This window comes from Aythya marila (genome assembly GCF_965140915.1).
Source record: "Aythya marila genome assembly, chromosome: 5".
Lineage (NCBI taxonomy): Eukaryota > Metazoa > Chordata > Aves > Anseriformes > Anatidae > Aythya > Aythya marila.
The window spans coordinates 58,845,161-58,864,921 of NC_139046.1; the positions used below are offsets into that span (position 1 = coordinate 58,845,161).

The 19,761-nt window shown below is 37.4% G+C and overlaps 1 protein-coding gene across 1 annotated transcript in view; it reads left to right on the plus strand.

The window, feature by feature from the left end:
• Nucleotides 1–19,761, plus strand: part of SPON1 (spondin 1) — a 179,301-nt gene that overhangs the window by 61,504 nt on the left and 98,036 nt on the right. The window contains exon 6 of the mRNA XM_082762198.1: nt 3,534–3,682. Within this exon, the coding sequence (XP_082618324.1) occupies nt 3,534–3,682 (149 nt within the window). The remainder of the gene's footprint in view (nt 1–3,533; nt 3,683–19,761) is intronic.

The following is a 19,761-nucleotide window of genomic DNA, read 5'->3' on the forward strand; positions in this document are numbered from 1 at the left end:
AAAATGAAAACTAATGATTAACGTTATTCTTTATAATTTTGAACTTGTGCAGTAGTTACATTAAAATAAAGTGCTATTTATGATAGGCTGTAGTAAATCACTCGTTATTTGGCAAACCACCATGTTAACAAAACAAAGCAAAAAACTGCTTTAGTCTTATGCCATCAGTATGGCTGAAATAAAAAACAGATCATAAAACTTTTATTTCACTTCTTTTCTTAAATAATCTTCTGACTTGCTTTAAATATCCCCAGTAATAAGTAATCCGTTCTTTAGCTTTTCTCCAAAGAACTGCTTTTGCCAAATAAAGAATTTTCTTTTGCTGTCAAACAAAAACGTTTCTGGAAAGTACTGGGCAAAACTGTTAATCGCAGGAAACACTTCGGGGATTTTCACAGATTCCATTTTTTATTCAATTTTTTTTTCTTTTTTTTTTTCTTTTTTTTTTCTTTTTTTTTTTTTCTTTTTTTTTTCCCATTGAATTTAAAAACCTATTGTGTGTTTAGGAGTCTCTAAAACATTGCTCAGAAAGAAAACAGTGCAACACAATCTTGTTCTGAGTGCACTAGCCATAAAGTGAATGGAGAGAGGTGTACCGTGGCTGTTGAAAGGGTTCAAAAACTAATTTGTATTTTATAATAAAACATTTTCCCTTTCATGAATCTCAAAGAGACTGAAAATTTTTAATTAAACAAATGAGCACACTAAGGCTTAAGAAAACCAAGCATGCTTTTTGGTTAATTTTTGCACGTTGTTTTAGCTCCTGATAATAGGACTAGTGGAAGCAGAATATTTCATTTGTTACTAAATCTGGCTCAAGGGGAGTTATTACATTTCCTATCACATCCTTTTGATCAGACAAAAAATGTCTACATATGCCCTGTGGCTTAAAAGTACTTATTCTTTCTGGGTATCATCCATATATGTGTGCTCTCCATTATGATTTCATACGGCACATCTGCAAGATATGTCAGAGGATACATTCTCATGTGTGATGACACCTTGATCAATATGCAAAATATGCATATAAATGTGTAAATTGAGGAGCTACTCACGCACAAAAAAAAGGTGAAATAACACCATTGGAAAGATGTCTGTACTCTGTTTGCCGCCTTATCAATTGGTTAATGAAAGGGGACTGGTGATACAAAATAGCTCAGGCCCTATCTGAGTCAGGTTATTTCATGTCCAGAAGTTTAGAGGAAAAAGTTGAAGAAACTGTATTGAGTTCTCTTCATTCTTACAGAAACACAAGGTTCGAGGTGAAGAGTGAAACATTTGCAAATTTGTGGTATACTTTGAATAGCTTCTTTGGTCGAGAAGGGAGGCCAGCTGCCTTGGGGGTAAATCCAACAGCTTTAAGAAGAGGGGTTGGGTGGAAGAGGCAGGGCTTCGAAGGCATCAGGCGTTCTTGCCCAGTTTAGGGCAGGAAAGGAGAGAAGCTTTGGAGCAGGTGGAACAATTCATGTTACTGAACATTTCAGGGCTCTCTGGTTCCTCTCTGTCGTGATACGTTCTTCTTTTGTAGGGAGCAGGTGGAACCATCTCTTTCAATAAATTTTCGTGTCACTGTGTTTCAGGGAAAGTTGCTGTCTGTGACTAGTGAGATAGTTAGACCTGTGCGCTAAGAAAAAAGTATGGGCATACCTGGGGGTCCCATCACTGAAGCTGAACGACGCCCTCTGTGGTTTGAAAAGGTGCCAGTGTATATCAGAGGAGCAGGAATCAGATCTTTGATCAGGAAACCATCTTCTGACAGTGTAGCCTCCTACTGGGGGGAGGTGGTGGTGGCGTTTAGTCTCTGTTTTTCTCCATTTGGGACGCACTTTCTGATTAGCTTTCACGGACTCTGAAAACATCAAGCCTGCTGAAATTCAGCGCTCAGTAAGTTTATTTTGGTCCAAGCAAACCTGTGGAGGCTCTGTTTGCTGTGCTGTTGAGCCACCTCCCCTCATCTATCTATTCTGCCTGCCACACTTTTCTAGCTTTTTCCATACCACTGTTGTCCATTTTTTATTTCTAATCTACTTTCTATTTTTCTGTGATTATGTTACTGCATCTGACTTTATCTATTCAATTCTCAAAACTGTCTTTTTCAATTTCATTGTCCCACCTTTCACATTTTAAATTTGCATTCCTTTTGTTTACTTCATTATTCATTTTTCATTCATTTATTCTAGTTTTCAACTGGTTTTACCGCTCCTCTCTTCCTTTTGCATTGCAAAGAAAAATGTTAAATATTGTCTCACTCCATCATTCTGTCTCCCTCATCTCCTACAGTCTACTGTTACCATACTGTCTGCTTGTGTGAGTAGTTCATTTTCTCATCCTTTTCCTTTAAGCTGGTATCTTTGCAGAGTGCTATTCGACACTTAAGTGAATTCATTTTTATTTTGAATACTGTGGGACTTCTGTGACTCCTTATTTCTGCTCATTTCTCTTTTCCATTTCATCAGACTTCTCTAACATTTTCTCTTTAAACTTTTACATTTTTTCTTTCCTGTTCAACAAGAGAAGAAACCAGAAGAAGAATCCCTTTGTCTAGCTCTACAATGCTTACACTATGAGAAATCAGAGCACGTAAACTAAGCACCTATAGAAGCACCAAAACTTGCATCTTCACTCCCTCCTAAATTAAAGGGAACCACTATTAATTGTTGAAAGGGGAAGAAAAAAAAAAAGTGACACAGCATACGTGTACTTTAAGGGTGAGCAAACAGAGAAAACAGCCATGTGAGTGTCCATAAGAGAATTCTTTTACCAGTATTTCAAGTTTCTTGGAAGGACAGCTAGGCACAATTTGCTGATGGGAAGCAAACTTACCATCTCCTTTCCATCAGCTGCTCGAGGGAGGTTTTTGCCTTTAAGCACTTTATTATCTCCACCTGATAATGTTTGGGCACAAAGCTGAAAAGGCTGTAACAGTTAATGACATTGTAGTCATGCCTATATTTACCCTTTGCTGGTAATCTCCTGTCACCACCCAAACATAAATCAAGTGGATTGTTGCAAGAAACCAGTATCTGTCAGTATGGAAGCGACTTGTTAAATCTTTGAGTAGTCAAAGATTTAACTGAAGTCTTCCCTTGGAAGATTTATCCTCATAAATATTTTATATGGAAACCTAAAATTAAAGGATTTTTAAACTTCCCAAAGAAGCTCAGGTGAAGAAAAATTATACTAAGTCTGTATGAAGCTATCTGTTTGGGGGAGATACTTGATCAGCTGGAATACAATCTTTCTCTCAATTTCTGTTATACCCAATAATTTCTGACACATTATGCTTTATTTCTGTAGTTCATTGGTTTGCCCTTAGTACTCTAAAGGTATGAGGTTTTAATGTAGTGGGAGCTGGCAGCATGCAGCACATGTAGAAGTTTCATGCTGATGAAGATGGGGCACTTTGAACCCTTCATTTTGATGAAAGATTAGGAATTATGCTTTGAGCCTCTGATGATGGTTTTGATGTTATAAGTCAATATGTTGTTAACATACTGACAATTTTCTCTTTTTTATTGTATTTTTCCTGAAAGGGCGCACCAACCATTGGTCTGCAATCATTGGTAGTTCTCACTCAAAGAACTACATCCTTTGGGAGTACGGAGGATATGCAAGTGAAGGTGTCAAACAAGTCGCAGAGCTGGGGTCCCCAGTCAAGATGGAAGAAGAAATTCGACAACAGGTAAGGTGCAATTTAATATATGCTTTAAAAAAATGCATCCTACCTTGTACAGTAGATAATTTGTCATTGCCATGTCCACGAATGTAATTTTGCTAGCTATTTTTCAGTCAAGAATATTAGGAAAGCTGCCTGTTTTTCTAGACATTTTTTTGTGTCTGTGAAGGACAAGATACAGTGTTGTGAGCTCAGATCTTTGTGTCATTCAAGACATATATCAGAGGTATAAAAGTAAAATTCATCTTTTCTAGCTTAATCGTGAAGATGAGAGTTTATTAAGGGAACACCTTGAAGATGGTGAGCAGTATGCCATGTTCATCTTTGAAGTGTTGATCTTGTTTACAGGAGGTGGTAGCATTAATAGCACTCTTTTTTTCTGGGACACACCATTTGCAGTTAGGTACAGATTCATCCAAGTTAGGAATGCTTTTCCAGGAGAGTGAGGTGATATTTATTGCTGAATAGGAAGACTTTACACAACTGCACTAATAAAACTTGATGAATCAGGTTTATGGCTAAGGGCAAAAGAGCCTTTACAGTATATCATCCTGCAGGGGATTGATTTAGCTTAACAGAAATCAATCTTTCAAGTAGTTTATAGATTGTTTTCATTTTGTTACATAGAGTAATAAGCAAACAATAAAATATACTGGAACATGGTCATGATTGTTATTAGAATGTGTACCACCATGAAATTCAAGGACTGACTGGAAACTGAGGTAAGAGAGAGAAAATGTAGGTATCAGTACATATAATGAAGCTGTATGTACAATTTTATGCAGCTGCATGTGGAGGTTAAATCCGTGTATAATGTGTATAGTTATGATTGCACTACATGAGAAAGAGGCTTCCTGATTCCCTTGGCACAGTCTAATCCAAGCAGTGATTGGGTGTAAAAGCTGGGTAGTACCTAGAACCAGTTTATCAATGTGTGCTGTAATGGCAATTAAATGGGTTTATTAGTTAAACAGGGCTGCTGAGATGGTTAGGTCACTAGAACATCTTCCTATGAAGAGAGGCTGAGAGAGCTGGGCTGGTTTAGCCTGGAGATGAGAAGACTGAGAGGGGGTTTTATCAATGTGTATAAATATCTGAAGGGAGGGTGGCAAGAGGATGAGGCCAGATTCCTCTCAGCAGTGCCCAGCAACAGGACAAGAGGCAACGGGCACAACTGAAATACAGGAAGTTCCAGCTGAATATGAGAAAACAATTCTTTACTGTGGGGGTGACAGAGTGCTGGAACAGGCTGCACAGAGAGGCTGTGGAGTCTCCTCCTGTGGAAATAATTCAAAACCCACCTGGATGCCATCCTGTGCAACTATTCTAGGCGAGTCTGCATGGCCAGGGGGTTGGACTGGATGTTCTCCAGAGGTCATCCCTTCCAACCTCAGCCATTCTGTGATTGTGTGAAATCTGATAAAATTTGATTAAAAACCTTCTGTTTCTTTTCAGTGTGTTTAAGTTGGGATAATATTTTTGAGAAAAACCGAGATAAAGAAAAAAAAAAAGTTTGTTTTGTTTTTGTTTTTTAAATGAAGCTATTTTCTTTTAATGGAGCTTTGTTAAGAAGTGCCCTAACAATTATGTATCGTTAACTAAGGATTCTCAAGCGTGAACGCTTCTGTTCCCCATCTGACAGACTGCTGAATCATCAGCAGCTTTTCTTCTTGACTGAGCACCTTCGAATGCTCTGGTTTGTTGTTACTGTACAATATTTTTGCATGGGTGGTCCTGGGTACTGCAAACTTGCTTTGCAGTTTGTTTATCTGGGAGAACTTAAAGGAATTAATCAACCTTTTTGGTAAACTTTCCCTGGCAGCCTGGAAGGAAAGCACAGAGGACACTAGTTTTCCTAAAACAATCTGTCAAGTGGTTGATGTGTACAATAGGATAATTCATGCGTCAACTTTGGGGGTTATACATGAACAAACAAAGGATGGAAAAGGAATGATGTGTGCAGAAGAATGTTCACTGACCTCATGTATCTCTGAAATGTATTCACTCTTTTACTTCAGGACACTTTGGTTTTTGGAAAGTCTGATTTGTCCAAGATCTGTTATTTAAAAAACTGCCTGTTCAATGAAAGCAAATACAGAATTTGAAAGGGGGAATACTGCTTCAATATTGTGATTGCTTTGTTAAAGAAACAAGGCTAAAATATGCAAATATCAAAAAGAATAAAATGTGAAGCTAAATATAACGTAAGTAAATGTAACAAGATGGAAATAGAGCCAGTCTTATTCTCCCTTGGTTCCAATGTCTTGCACCTAAAGACGAAAAACTCGCTTGTTTTTGTCGAATTGTTTTCGGATAAATACTAAGTCATTTTACCATTAAATATTTTAAAAACGCGGATAAAAAGTATTCTATACCTTGCTGGATAAAAAGTACCCTTGCTGCTATCTCCACTGGCATTCCTTACAGATTTGGTTTAATGCTCTCTGAAATGTCAGGAAAGGGGGTGACTTTTTCCATTGTCTTCAGTGGCCTTAGATTAGAGCTGACTGTGCTTCCAGACCTTTGAGAAGAGCAAGTTCTTCCTTCCAGTCAAATGGCTGTAAAGTTTTTGATACATTTTAATTTATGTAAAGACAGTTTCTTAATTGAAGATGAAACCTGAAATATCCCAAGCTGTCTACAAGTGAAAAGATGTAATTGTTATGATTCTATCCATACATTTACTTATTCAAAATAGTTCTGATAAGATTTTTTTTAATCTGTCCTAAATACATACATACTTTAATGTATATATATAAATATATATATACACCTTAGTGTATATATACTGAAGAATGGTAGTAAAAATGAGGCTGATTTAATTTTGATTGATCCTGGCTGTTTTTTCTTTTTCTTTTTCTTTTCTTTTCTTTTCTTTTTTTTTTTTTTAAACTCTAATTTCAGTATTTCAGCTGAATAACTACCATTTCATTACCTGTTTCTTAAAACAGCTCTGCATTTTTCCATAGAAAAGTGGGGTCATTAGATTCTTCCAACTGAAGCTAGTAAATCACCTGAATTACAAAGAAGAATCTGCTGTATATTGATCATTTTGTTATAGCACTTGGAAAAATGTTATCATGTTCACTTGAAAGAGGCTCAAAATTTTGTTTATTATTGTTAATAATAATCTGTTACTACAGAAGTTAAAATCAGCTAACCAACCAGGGAGGTTCAGCTGAGTTGCACTTGTGCTTGACAGAACAGCTGAAAATTGAACACCTAATCAAGCTTTGGAGAGCAGGATACCCCTAACAAGGGCTAAGAATAAGGCTGCTTTGCACTTGAAAGTTGTGATTGCTGCAGAAATAGTTCAAGCTGTGCTTGTTTAAAGCAGCTAAACATTAGTGAAAGTATGCCTTCATTGCAGGTGAAGATTAAACCATACACAGGTTATTTTGTCTTGTGCAAATACTGCTATTTCTGCTCCTATTGTTATTGATGGAAACTAGAGGAAGCTGGCTGGGATGTCTGTCTTGGCCTACCCAAACCGCTGGTGAATGGCATCACTGTCCTCCCAGGGTCCCCTCCACCTCAGTCCGTGGGGCACGGATTTGGCTTCCCAGCAGCTTTTCAGAGGCACCAGTCTCTCTCTCTCTGTTGAAAAGATAGCCACATTTAGGAACTATTAATATGTCCAAAAAGTCTAATGTGAAAAGTACAGCCACTGTTTTAAGTAGTCCAAAGCCCCTTTAGGTTTCTGTCCAGAGTCTGTAGAAACTTTCAGTGGATTCTGGACTTGGTCTAATAGTGAAGTAGTAAAACCCTGTCCCAGCATGCTTTCTACTTTAGGTAGAGCCTCGTTGCACGTTTTTAAGGCTGTATTTGATCTAAATCTGGATAGATCAAGCCACTTGATTGTAAATTTTAATCTAGACTTTTGTTTGCTCTGTTAGATTCCTCTATTGCTCTGTGCATACACCACCACCATAAATTACAGTACTTCCTAGGCCTTCTGAAAATGTTAAGTGGTAGATTTTCCATCCTTTCCCTTTGGACAATATATACTGTCTAACAATTTGAAACCCCTGGCATTTTGGTAATTAGAAGTTTTGAAATACCCTACTGTGCTAAATTTCTTGAGGAATTTCTACCAAAAAGAAATTGTTGTCTGTTTATGTCATAAAGGGAAGTTTATCTACCAGTAAACATCTCATACTATCAGGTTCAGATGAGCTCTTCCAGGACAACCTCAATTTTCTCTAATAAACTACTGTTGGAAACTCCACCTAGGATGATTCCCAGTTTGTGTTGCTTTCTCTAAAACAAGCAAGCAAACAAAGCTGTTCATCACAATTGCATTCTTTTTTAGTACTTGTTGATGATAACAATTTGCTTCTCTAATAAGAAACAAAGCTCATGTTGAATGCTGTGCTGTGTTCGTATTCATGACCATATGAATAATTGTTGTGAGCACAATGCCAACAGAGGTCAAAATACAAACACAGCATGCATTTTTGAAGATATCTTTAAAAAATGCTTTTTTTTTTTTTTTTCTTACAACCATTGAAATTTAAAAAAAAGTCAAATAATATTGAATTTTCTATCTGAGTAGTGATTTATAAGGCAGATACTTAAAAGTCACTGCTCTTTAAAAGGAAAGAGAAAATCAGCTTTGTTTCTGATATAACAGTAAATATGTTTCTATAAGTCTGTATTCTGAAGAAAGTGTAGAAAATCCCAAATTTAACTTTTTTTTTTTTTTTTTTTCACTGAGTTTTATTGCTGTAGGCTTAAATAAACAACACAGGCACTGTGTGTTCTCATCAGTAAGCTAGTCTCTAATTGGAATTATATTGCAAAAGCTTTTGTTGTGCAACTGTTAAGCAATCTTGTTTTAGCCTAAAAAATAACTAAACATGTGGAATGTTCACTTTGAGATACAAAATACTGAATCCTTCTTTTCTTGAGGGTAGTTAAATAAGTAAATAAAAATACATAATTTTTTAGTAAAAGCTTCACTTCCATTTCAGTCATACCAGTTATTGTGGTGTTGGTTTAAACAGTCTCTGTAAATACTGGAAAGTGCTTATCATTTCTCTCAGAGGAGCTAGTTCTGAATAGTACAAAGCAGCTTGGTTCAGTCTGAACCATTAATGACAGTTGTTTGTTTTTTTTTAAAAAAAGGTTTGACTAATAAATATTAAGTGGTATATTACTTCTTGGGCCAAAACATGAAAGATTCAGCACACTTCTAATAGTTCATGCAGTCAGCCAATAAAAATGAAGAGAAAAATGTGTGTTTATTGAGTACTCTGAAAATATCATTGTGATGTGGATAAGCTCTTACTCATTAGAGCACAGTCCTTATGGCACAGTCAAACCATGTGTGGGTCTTCTGTTCGGAGGATTGTGAGAACTGGCAGACATTGAACACATTTTGTGCAAACTGTCCTTCTATGATTGTGGTAATCTCCCTGATTTCGAACACCAAGCAAAATACAATTTTGAGATTTTGCTCAGCTTTGGCTCAAAACTTGAACAAATTAGCGGCTTGGTTAAAAGCTCCTTTTTATATTATTTGTCAAGTTGCTTTTTGCGAGGGTTAGTAATACAACCAGGAAAATGCTGCAAAATTACTGGAAATTTGCTCTGTCAGTAGAGTTGCAAGTCCCCATGGATCACTGTGGTTGCCATTGCTGAGTTGGATTTGCGTTGCATCTTTAATCCACGTGTATTTGTATTAGGGATGTGCAGGCCTAGGCCAGCTGTCCCAGAGAAATTAAAATGTGTTCTGCTGCTGCAGATCAGCCTGTGGAAATCTGACAGAATTTGTGCGCTCTGGTGATCTAGGAACTTTTGTGCCAGCCTGCAGTTGTGTTACGTGTGGGACAGGCATTTCCTTTGCAAAAAACACCAGCCTTTGTGACTGAACGTGACCAGTGTGGCCATGCCACAGAGAAGAGGACAGGCGCATGCCATTGCTCTCCCAAGAGTTCTGTCTCAGTGTGTTGCGGTGCACCTCACATTGTAGAAAATCTCTTCATCTACTTAAAACTCGAAAATTTCTTCTCAGAAGGAGAAGGCAGTCAGGCATTGGAACAGATTGCCTAAGAGAGGTGGTGGAGTCACCATCCCTGGGGGTATTTAAGGAAAGGTTGGCTGTGGTACTTAGGGACATGGTTTAGTGGGTGACATTGGTAGCAGGGTTATGGTTGGACCAGATGATCTTGAAAGTCTTTTCCAACCTTAACGATTCTATGAAAGACACTTCTCCCTCCCTGCGCTGAGCACTTTGCCTGTGCTCTGCCTGCAAACCCATCACCAGCAGGCTCAGAAATGGCGAACACGGTTTACTACCACAGTTAAAGTATAGCCCTCAGGCCAACATTTCCATTCAGAAGAGAAGTGATTTTAAGGAATGCTGTGCTGCCGGTGCCATGGACCCTTGTCAGGGCCGGCTGTTGTGGCCTGGTGGCTGCTGCCCACCTGCTGCCGCCATGAGGCAGGAGGCCGCAGCCAAGCCCTGCGCTCTCCTCACGGGCCTCAGCGCTTACCGACAGCTCCTGTTGGCCTTCATCTCTTGTCGGCTCGGTTCTGTTGCTAACAGGCAAGTATAGACGACGTGGAAAAATATATTTATCGTTATTTTATGTTTTCTGTGCTCTTAACAGCATTTACTACTTGATAAAAAGGTAGCTTGATTTTTCAAACTCAAGGCTTTGAGCTCTCACCTTGCTTTATGGATTCTGGAGGCTTCACACCTCTGAGTTGTTTGGGTCTTTGAAGTTTTGCTCTCTGAATAATTAGCCAGTTATTGATATGAAACAATTTGCATAATCAAACAAGGAATTAAGGTTTTAACAGTTTGTTCAACACTTAGTTTCTTTTCATTTGCTGTAAGTTGACTTGATGCTTGTTTTCTTCCAATTATCACATTTCTAATATAAAATAGGAAGAAATGCATTTCAATAAAGTCCAATAATCAGGTTCTTTTTGAATTAAAAAGTCAAACAAGGTAAGCATTTTGTTTGCTCTCTTGAACGGCATCTCCTGAAGAAAAATAAATAAATAATAAAGCCTCAGCAAATTCTTATGGTGTATCTTGCTGAAGTGGGACCAACACATATTCCGTCCATTTTTAATGTCTATAATAATTGAAAGGAAATGTCTTCCGTTCAAGACAGTATGATTGGATTGCTAGATGTTATTTGCTAAATTCAAAGTCTTTTAAAATATCTTGACTTTTCATTTCTTGCAGTTAGGTTTTATCATACTGTTTCGCTGTCATAAAACTCTTACTATTCTGAAGCAGACTTATCCAGTGGAAAGATGTGGTGAAATTACTTTAAAATTATTTCCTTTCAGTCTGCTACTGTAGTATTTTTAAAACGTGAACATGCTGCATACATTGATGCCTCTTGTCCTGCTAATATAGAGGGACAAACTCCATCTGATAGCAGAATTTCAGTACTCCTACCATGAGACTTTGGTCAGAGAAATCAGTCTGAGCTCGAGTTTCTGCTTGCAGCTACTCTGTTTTCGAATGGCAGCTCTAAATCCTACTAAGACTCACCAAATGCATTTGATGAAGGCACTAGGGAACTGGTTTGGAGCAACACAAGCAGAATGTTAAGTAACACAAACTACAGAAGAACAAACACGAATAACATTGAATTGTGTGGCAGGTATACAGAGCTGGCGTGTAGGCTCCTTTTTCCCTGGGAGACATTGGCTAAACTCCTGTTGACCTGTTTTTTTAAGGGTCAGAGTACCACTAAAAATTAAATTAAAGAAGAGTTTACTTCTCTCTGAATACTCTCATCCGCAGAGGCTTAACCTGTGATTAAAGTGCAATGGCTGCATAGCCAGTGGCCTTCAGCTACCTACTAATGGGGTGCTGCAACTGCTAAAGAAGTGCCTGAACTCTCATTAACAGCATTTGTCAGGAGCCACAGGATCTTCCCCTCTTTCCTCTCTTTCTGGATTGTAAATATTGTTCAAAGGAACAGCATGACATAACAGCTGAAGCTGAAGAGTCCTACTAACTCATTTGACTTGCAAATGTTTAATCAGAGAAATTAACTTAAAAATTAAGAAAAAAAAAACATAATTTCATCATTCTGGTATTAGCTTTTCAGCATCTTTATTGTTTAAGAACCTCAATTAAGAACCATGTTACCCTGATTACATTAAATGCTTATTTTCACCTGAATTCCAGCAGAACACTCAAAAAATACTGTATGCAAATATACATATTTCAAAAAACAAATATAGATGGAAAAATATGAATATTACATTGCTTATCTCATTTGCTAAGACAGCTCCTCTCAGTTAAATTTTTAAATCAATACTGATTTCAGAATCTATTTATTGCTTTTAGTGTTTAATGAATAAGTATAATCACGTATTAGGTCTTATATAAATATTAATATATAACAAACCAACTGGCCCAAGCTACTGAAGAGGGAGGTTATTCATTGGTCTATATCTCAACTTTTAATTTTGTTTTCTTAGATTGCTTTTCCAGATTTGGAGGAACTGTGATGTGTTGTGGTTTACTGAAGTTTTTACTTCACTAAAAACAGAAACAGAACTACTCAATTGGGTTGGGAAGTTAATGCTGTTGACTAGTCATTAGTTTGAAAAAGAATGATAAGCTTGCAGACTACACTTCTCTGAAATTTGCCAGTCAAGCACTGGAAGAAAATAATGAATGGATGAATTTAGAAACTGTCATACATGCTGGGAATTGAAATAGATGCAAGAGTGAACTCTGGGCTTAGATGAAAATGGCAGTTATTGTCATGAATTTCTGATTACAAACTGCCTGGAATTCTTTTATAAGCATGTTATTGGATTCTCTGCTAGTCAGTATTCTCTTTTAAACATGGCTCCAATCATTCATATTACTCTTGTTTCAGTCAGTCACTGATGTCTTCAAATAAATACCATTATTTTATCATGGGCAATACTTTGTTATTCCAAGAACATTCTGTGCAAAAAAAGGTATACAGAAATGGCTGGAAAGGAGAAGGTTGACAGCAGAGTGGAGTATTTATTACCTTCATTGATATTTACCAATATGCGATGAGAAGATTGTAGCAGATGATATATCAGGCTCAAAAGTAGGCATATTGATATCTAAAAATGCTCTATTGGAAATTTGTTTTCACATAATACTTGGGAAATTTATGTGAGCTAGCAATCTGAATCACATGTATGTGAATGCTTTCCCAGGATAAACAGTGAGTACCTCTATGCTTATTTCCTTCTTAATGACTTAAAAGAGGCCAGCACTATACATGGGGTGGTCTATGATGCACTTAAATACATTATTCTTTACATATTATATTTAATTATCTAATTTGGACAAGTCAGTTTATTCTTTTTAGCATATTTAGTTTTATACAACACTGACCAGTCTTGGTGAAGGAAATTAAGTGTCTGGATCAGTTTATTTTATTTGCAGAAAAGGAAGGTATCTTAAAATTACCATCAGTGCAATGTTCCCTATAAATCACTAATACTTATTTAGATGTTGATAATGCAGTCATTTACCCCCTCTCCCTCCCCCATCCAGCCTCCCCTCCCTTTCCAGCCCCCCGCACCACCACCATCCACCCCCTGCAACTAACTTCTTTAATACTTTCAATAGCTTTAATACATTTAATACTCTTACTTAAGAGTAAATATCTAGGAAGACAACTGAGCTCTTTAAAATAGCTTCTGTTTTTAAATCCCATTGAAATATGGAAAGATGGAGAAAGGAGGGCCCATCACAGATCCTGAAATGGCCGCAGGGCTCATCACAGGCATGAAATGGCTGCAGGGCCTGTCACAGATCCTGAAATGGCCGCAGGGCCTTTCAGGAATTTTGAAATGGCCACAGGGCTTGAAAGAGCCGCATGGTCACAGGGGTTGCACCTCCCATTACAGGGCTTGGAATGGCTGCAGGGTCTGTCAGAGGGGCTTGAAATGGCCACAGGGCCTGTCATGGGACTTGTAGTGGCCACAGGGCTCACCAGAGGGCCTGGAATGGCGGCAGGGCCCATCACAGGGCCTGGAATGGCCACATGCCCTGTCACAGGGGTTGGAACGGTCGCAAGGCCTGTGACGGGTGTTGGAGCTGCCATAGGATCTGTCAAAGGGCTTGGAATAGGTGCAGAGTCTGTCACAGGGCTTGAAAGGGCTGCAGAGCTTGTTCCAGGGATTACAGTGGCCACAGCCAGTCACAGGGCTTGCAGTGGCCACAGGGCCCGTCACAGGGCTTGGAATGGCCACAGAGCCTGTCTCGGGTTGGAATGGCTGCAGGATCTGTCACTGGTTTTGTAGGGGTGTTGGTTGCAGCTCAGCTAAGTTGTCGACTGATGAACAGCCACGAAAATTATCATTCTGTTTCCTTAAAACACTTGCATCCATCCACGCAGCCTTTATGTTGAGGACATTCAGAAGTTCTTAACAAATAATTTGTAACCAAGATCTATTACTATCGCTTCCTTTCTCCTTGGCTTTGAAAAGCTACAGTACTGTAAATAAATGAAAACTCTTATTTAAACTATATGACAGGAATTTGTAGTGTAATACTTTTCTAACAGCTTGTGTTGATGGCAAATTGAAAATGCCTGATTTCTTTTTAAATATAGGAGTTTGAATCCCACACACAGACCTTATAAATGCAGTTTGGAAGCTTGTACTTTTCATTCTGCAAATAGAAATGCAATTTTTCTACATCCTCTACATCCCATGTAAATTTTCTTTAATAATAATTCCCTAATAATGAAATTTTACAGATTTGCTACATCAGTGGTCAAATTAAAATGTTTCTTTTAAGTTATATGGGCAAGGAAATATGAAATACCCACAGTAGACAGTTACTCATAGGATATAAAAAGCTGCCAGCAAATTATCTGTCAACTGCCACTTTGGATATTTCCTGTTTTTCTTTCTTTTTTTTACTTTTTTTTTTGTTTATAATATATATATTATATTAGAGATTGAGTAGAAGTAGTGCACATGTGCAGTTCTGCTGTGCTTTTATTCTCCCCCTCCTTTGCTCTTTCCTTTTCATGTGTCTGTAGATGATCAAAGGGAGACTTAAGAAATATTAGATTAAAAGATTAATCTTTTTCAAATTTATACTGCTGAATTGTTAAATGCTAGTGTGTCATCTAAGCATTTTTCTAATGATCTTTAGTTGATTTAATTTTACATAACTTGCAACGTGGAAGACTCTGTTTCTCTGCATCAGTATCTAAAATGCACTTGCCAATCTGTCGTCACTGTCTACCCTGCATTTCCACCTTGGTTTTAGATAGTCCTGTCACAAGCAGAGATTCAGTGCTCTTGCTGCCAGTAGCAATGATGTTGCACCAAATCTGTGTATGATATTCATGATGATTTTGACGAGAAAAAAAGCAATAGAATGAGTTCAGAAAAACCCAGACTTGAGTTTTTGTCAGTGACCTTGTTTACAGATTACTGCTCATATTCTGTATGTGTGCACATGAGAGTCTGTAGACAAATATCCTCTGTTCAGTCTCAATATGATACTAATTCAGCAATATTTAGAATGTGAAAAGCAGGTTACTCCTTGATTATTCGTGTATTATTAATGTTATTCACGTTTCTTAATTCAGAAGCCTACCTTTGTGAAAGTCAGCACATCCTTGCACATGTGGGACTTGGCTGCCCAGGGCATCTTTTGGTTATAAGGAACAGTTTGAGCTTAACAGACAATAGTTATGCTGCATTAACTCCCCAGGTGGTAACTGTTCTGGAGAGATGGCTTTTTTTTGCATTTTGCCATAATTACAAGCTATGTTACAAGGGCATCCGTGTGAAAAGACAAGAATCCAGAGTGCCCTGTCCTGAGAGTTACTGAGTGGGACATCTTTCCTTGAAGTTACTGCACACTGTATAGATCCGGTGATCGTTAGAACTAACTGCAAGACTCTTTAATGGGATTTGAGTGGGAACTCCACGTCTTCATAGCCCGAGTCCTGTCAGTTGTAGTCCCAGTGATTTCACTGGGAAAATGCTGTAAACTTTCTTCTTGGAGTTTGGAGTGCACGGAATTTTTGGGAGTGTCATCCCATGTTACCTCGCAAGACATGGGTCTAAGTCAAAACATTACATTATTTAATAAATCCTACATGAAATTCAAATCCACGTTTCAGAGTACAATTCCAGGGGAAACAAGTGCCTAATTTATATGGCTTAGCATGTTTGTGGTTAAGCACGGGCAATGTTTATCAGTATGTCTTATTTTACTTACCTCATTCCTTTGAGAAAAAATGTGGAATTGCCTTTATTTTAGCAATACCTTCAGAAGAAACGTTACCCAGTTTCAACACTTTTCCAACAATGTTAAGGAATGTAGGTGGAAAAATTCACTAAATGAGGAGAAAGCCTCCTGCGTTCCATAGATATGTGGTTGTTTAAAATGCTTTCCCTTTTAAAAGTTAATTACATGATTGCTGCATTGCTTAAGAGCTGAGAAGAACATATCTATAATGAACAGAATCCAAATAGATTTTTAATGCATCTTTTTTAGCTCTTCCTATGGCTAGAGGTGCTTATTGAGATCTTCATTTACAACAGATTACTGCTGCTACTTTTTTTTTTTTTTCTTTAAAATACATTCCCACTCATCATAATTGATGTATTAGTATATCCCCTAAGCATATTTTCTTGTTCATCGTTACTCCATTAAGATTAAACAGAATGGCCATTAGGTCATAAAGAAATAAAATATTCACTTCACTACTTGCTGTGAAAAAGCTGCTATTGCTGTCAAATAAAAAGATTAACTTTGCCTTCAGGTGCATTTTTAATGGCCTTTCAAATATAGGCCTGAACCACTGTAACATACAGTGATAGATAAAGAACTTTCTTCATCGGGGGAAGTATATCTTAATTAGGTGTCAGCCCCAGAATTTTTTTTCTCAGCTTATGCTCTTAGCTGTGTGATTCTCCTGCATGTTTATTGGAATTTATGATAGAGTTGTAATGCAGGTTAAAATGAGGGATACAATTTGTACTTTATTACTTGCTATAGACTTTTAAATAGGTTTTAATTAAAATGTCAAAGAGCACATTCTCTATATATTGCTTGCTCAAATAACAGGAGAATATGAGTTTATAAAGATCTGAAATAATCCAGTTTTCAGTGTGTGAGCATAAATTACATTTCTAGTGAGATGTTCAATCCTGAAACAAAAACTAAATTTTGTTCTTAGAAATTTAGGCTTGCAGAACCCCCTTATTCCCTATATTCCTTCATTATTTTTCTTCACTACTCTTTTCTTCTAAGGAAGGAAAACAGAATGTTTCAAATGGTGGAAGTCACTTTAAAAGAGTATCAAAGAACACAAAGGTCACTTCTATTCTCTTTTCTGGTTGTGTACTAACAGGCATAAAATACTGAAAATATAAGCAGCAGCATAACTGCAGAGCTGTTTGTGCCAACCGTGGTCATGTTTGCTATCCACCAGACTAGGTGAATTTTGCAGAACAAGTATGGTGTTAATGACTGTTTAATTTTATCAGGAACAATTGTGTTCAGATTTTCTAAATTATTTTATTATTATTACTGCTGTCATGGAATCCAAAGTCAGTGTTCAGGGGCAATCAGAAAAATACCAATATTTCTCATAATAAGTATCAGTATTTCTCATTGTTATTGACAGGGAGATCTCTCCATCACTACTTGGTTCTGGGCCATCTTCCTGGCTGTCCTGATTGCTGAAGTTGTATAAGATTCAGAATCATAATGATAAGCTTTGGGATATTCTTGTCTATGGTTATTTTATTGGCTTTCAAATGATGTTACTAACTTCTGTGACACTTAACATCTTCCAAGGGAAAAGCTCCTTTCCCAAGAAGTCTTATGTGCTACAATGGTATTCTATGATTTTATTTACTCGGATTAGCAAAATGACACGGTATTTAATCCGTTTTCAAATTAGCTTTTAGTAAAGAATTCCCAGAAAGGTTAAAGGAAATGGTTTCCGTTTTATAAACAGAAATTATTCTCAGCAGATGTTGCAATAAATTCTTATACCTTATTTAATACTAAGTATATGGTTGGTTTGTTCACGACTAAGGATTTCTTTTTTTGAAGTCAGAAACTTAGCCTTTTAGGTAATAACTGTTGGGCATTTGGGCATCTTCTTTCCGCAGTTCTGCGTGCCACGTCATTTGATTGGGAACACAGCCCCTGTAATGCTTTCAGGAAACATATTTCTTGTTTTTACCAGTTTTCTTTGGGTGAAAACATTCTTACTGACAGGTCCCTCACTTATTATGTAAAGCAGGTAATTAGCTGATTACTTGTGCTCCACTTAGCAACATGATTGGAAATATATCACACTCGGCAATGTTGTAGAATAATCTTCAGAAGAGGGCATTTTACTCAGAAAATGCTCCTCCACTGTCACCTTCAGTACCCTAGAAGCCCTTCTTTTCACTCTCTGCTGGAGTTCTTGAGTGGGTCGCACTGTTGGTGACTGATAATTTTCTTTTTTTGGCATTGAACAATAGCATCCACCTGGCCTAAGCCTGCTGCAGGACCCCAGCCTCACCTCCCCTAGCCAAAGGTTCTGGTAGAGGATGAGCTGCATTAAGTGCCCGTGGTCACCTCACTGGAGACAACGTCTGGAGTTAAATTAACAAGAAAAAATCGAGATAATTTGCTCCTTTGACACTTACCAGTAAATGTTTTCTGCCAGCCAGTACACAGCGCAACAGCCAGGCCATTTCTTACGTATTTGTTGTGCAAAACAGAGGAAGTAAATTCCTTACACATTCAGTCTTGCCTTTAATTTTCATCCCATCTTTCCTTTTAATCTTGCTGGAATTGCACTGAAAAGCATTTTAGTAAACCTTACATCAACCTTTTCTGAAATTGTTTTCCAGGCTTCTATAAAAGACTACCTGTGCTTCAACCTCTCTCCCAGATTGTATGCTATTATTTGGTTAATTCTTGACCTTTCAGACTTCATAGGCTATATGTTATTTTCCTTAAATAGCTGTTCAAATGTAGGGAAGGAATTTGGTTGCAAGCCTTTTATCCATCCATAATGTTTTATGTGAAATTTTTTTACCCTTTTTGTTAGGTAAAAGGTATAATAAGACAGCTTTCAAGTCCCTTGTCATCTTGTCAGTTTTTATTTCTGCCTTCATCGCTTTTCAACATCTGTTTCAGGAAGGGTAGGCTTTGGTTCAACTCCAGTATTTTTTTTGGCCAGTATATGTTGGGAAAAGGAAATTAGGCTGTACAGCCTAATTTTTGTTAAATTTACCAAGAAATTTTACAAAGTAAAAATATTTATTCCTAGCATGTTTTCAATGTCCTGAATTAATTACTGGATTTGCTAACCTTTTCCCTGTTGCTGATGACTTTAAAAAGAAACAAAAATAGCAATACTAAAAAAAACAAGCAAAACAAAACAACAAAAAAAAACCACCAACAACCAAACAACAAAAAAAAAGCCCCAGCAAGTAACAGTTAAACAAATTGCTTTTCATATCTGTATGTCATAGGTCTGTTATCTGTTTGATAAAGCAAGAAAAATATCTTGCTCTTTACAGCAAACATTAAAGCTTTGTGATCCCATAAAATTTTATTTTTCAGTAGCAGAAGAGATTGGGCCTTATCCACCCAGCGCAGTGCTGCCTTTGTGCTTGAAGTACCCTGCGGTCAGGCTTCAGTCAGAAAGAAAAATCTGTGGAATAAGAGTGATTGAGAGGAGCAATCACCTTCTTATATGAGTGTTTCTAGCTTAGGATTTTGTTTTGCTTCCCTAACCTTCTGTTGCTGACATGTAATAATGCAAATTTTTCCGGGTGAATTTGTAGAATGTAGACAGTAGACGTGGTTGCTACCTTTTGTTTTCCTCTCGGACAAGTTTGCCACTTTTCCATATGACCTGCTAGAGACTCAAGTTGTTTTAAAGGGTTTAGAAGAAAGGGCTAAAACTACAGAAACATAAAAGGAAAGAATGATGGCCATGTTGGGATGAGGCAGAAGCCTTGCATCTGGCTGAGTCACCACCGTGCTTGTCATTGCTCTAACCTTGGACCAGTCATTTACGTCCTGTGAATCTGAGATACCCTTTGGTAAAAGAGAGGTTGCTGGTATG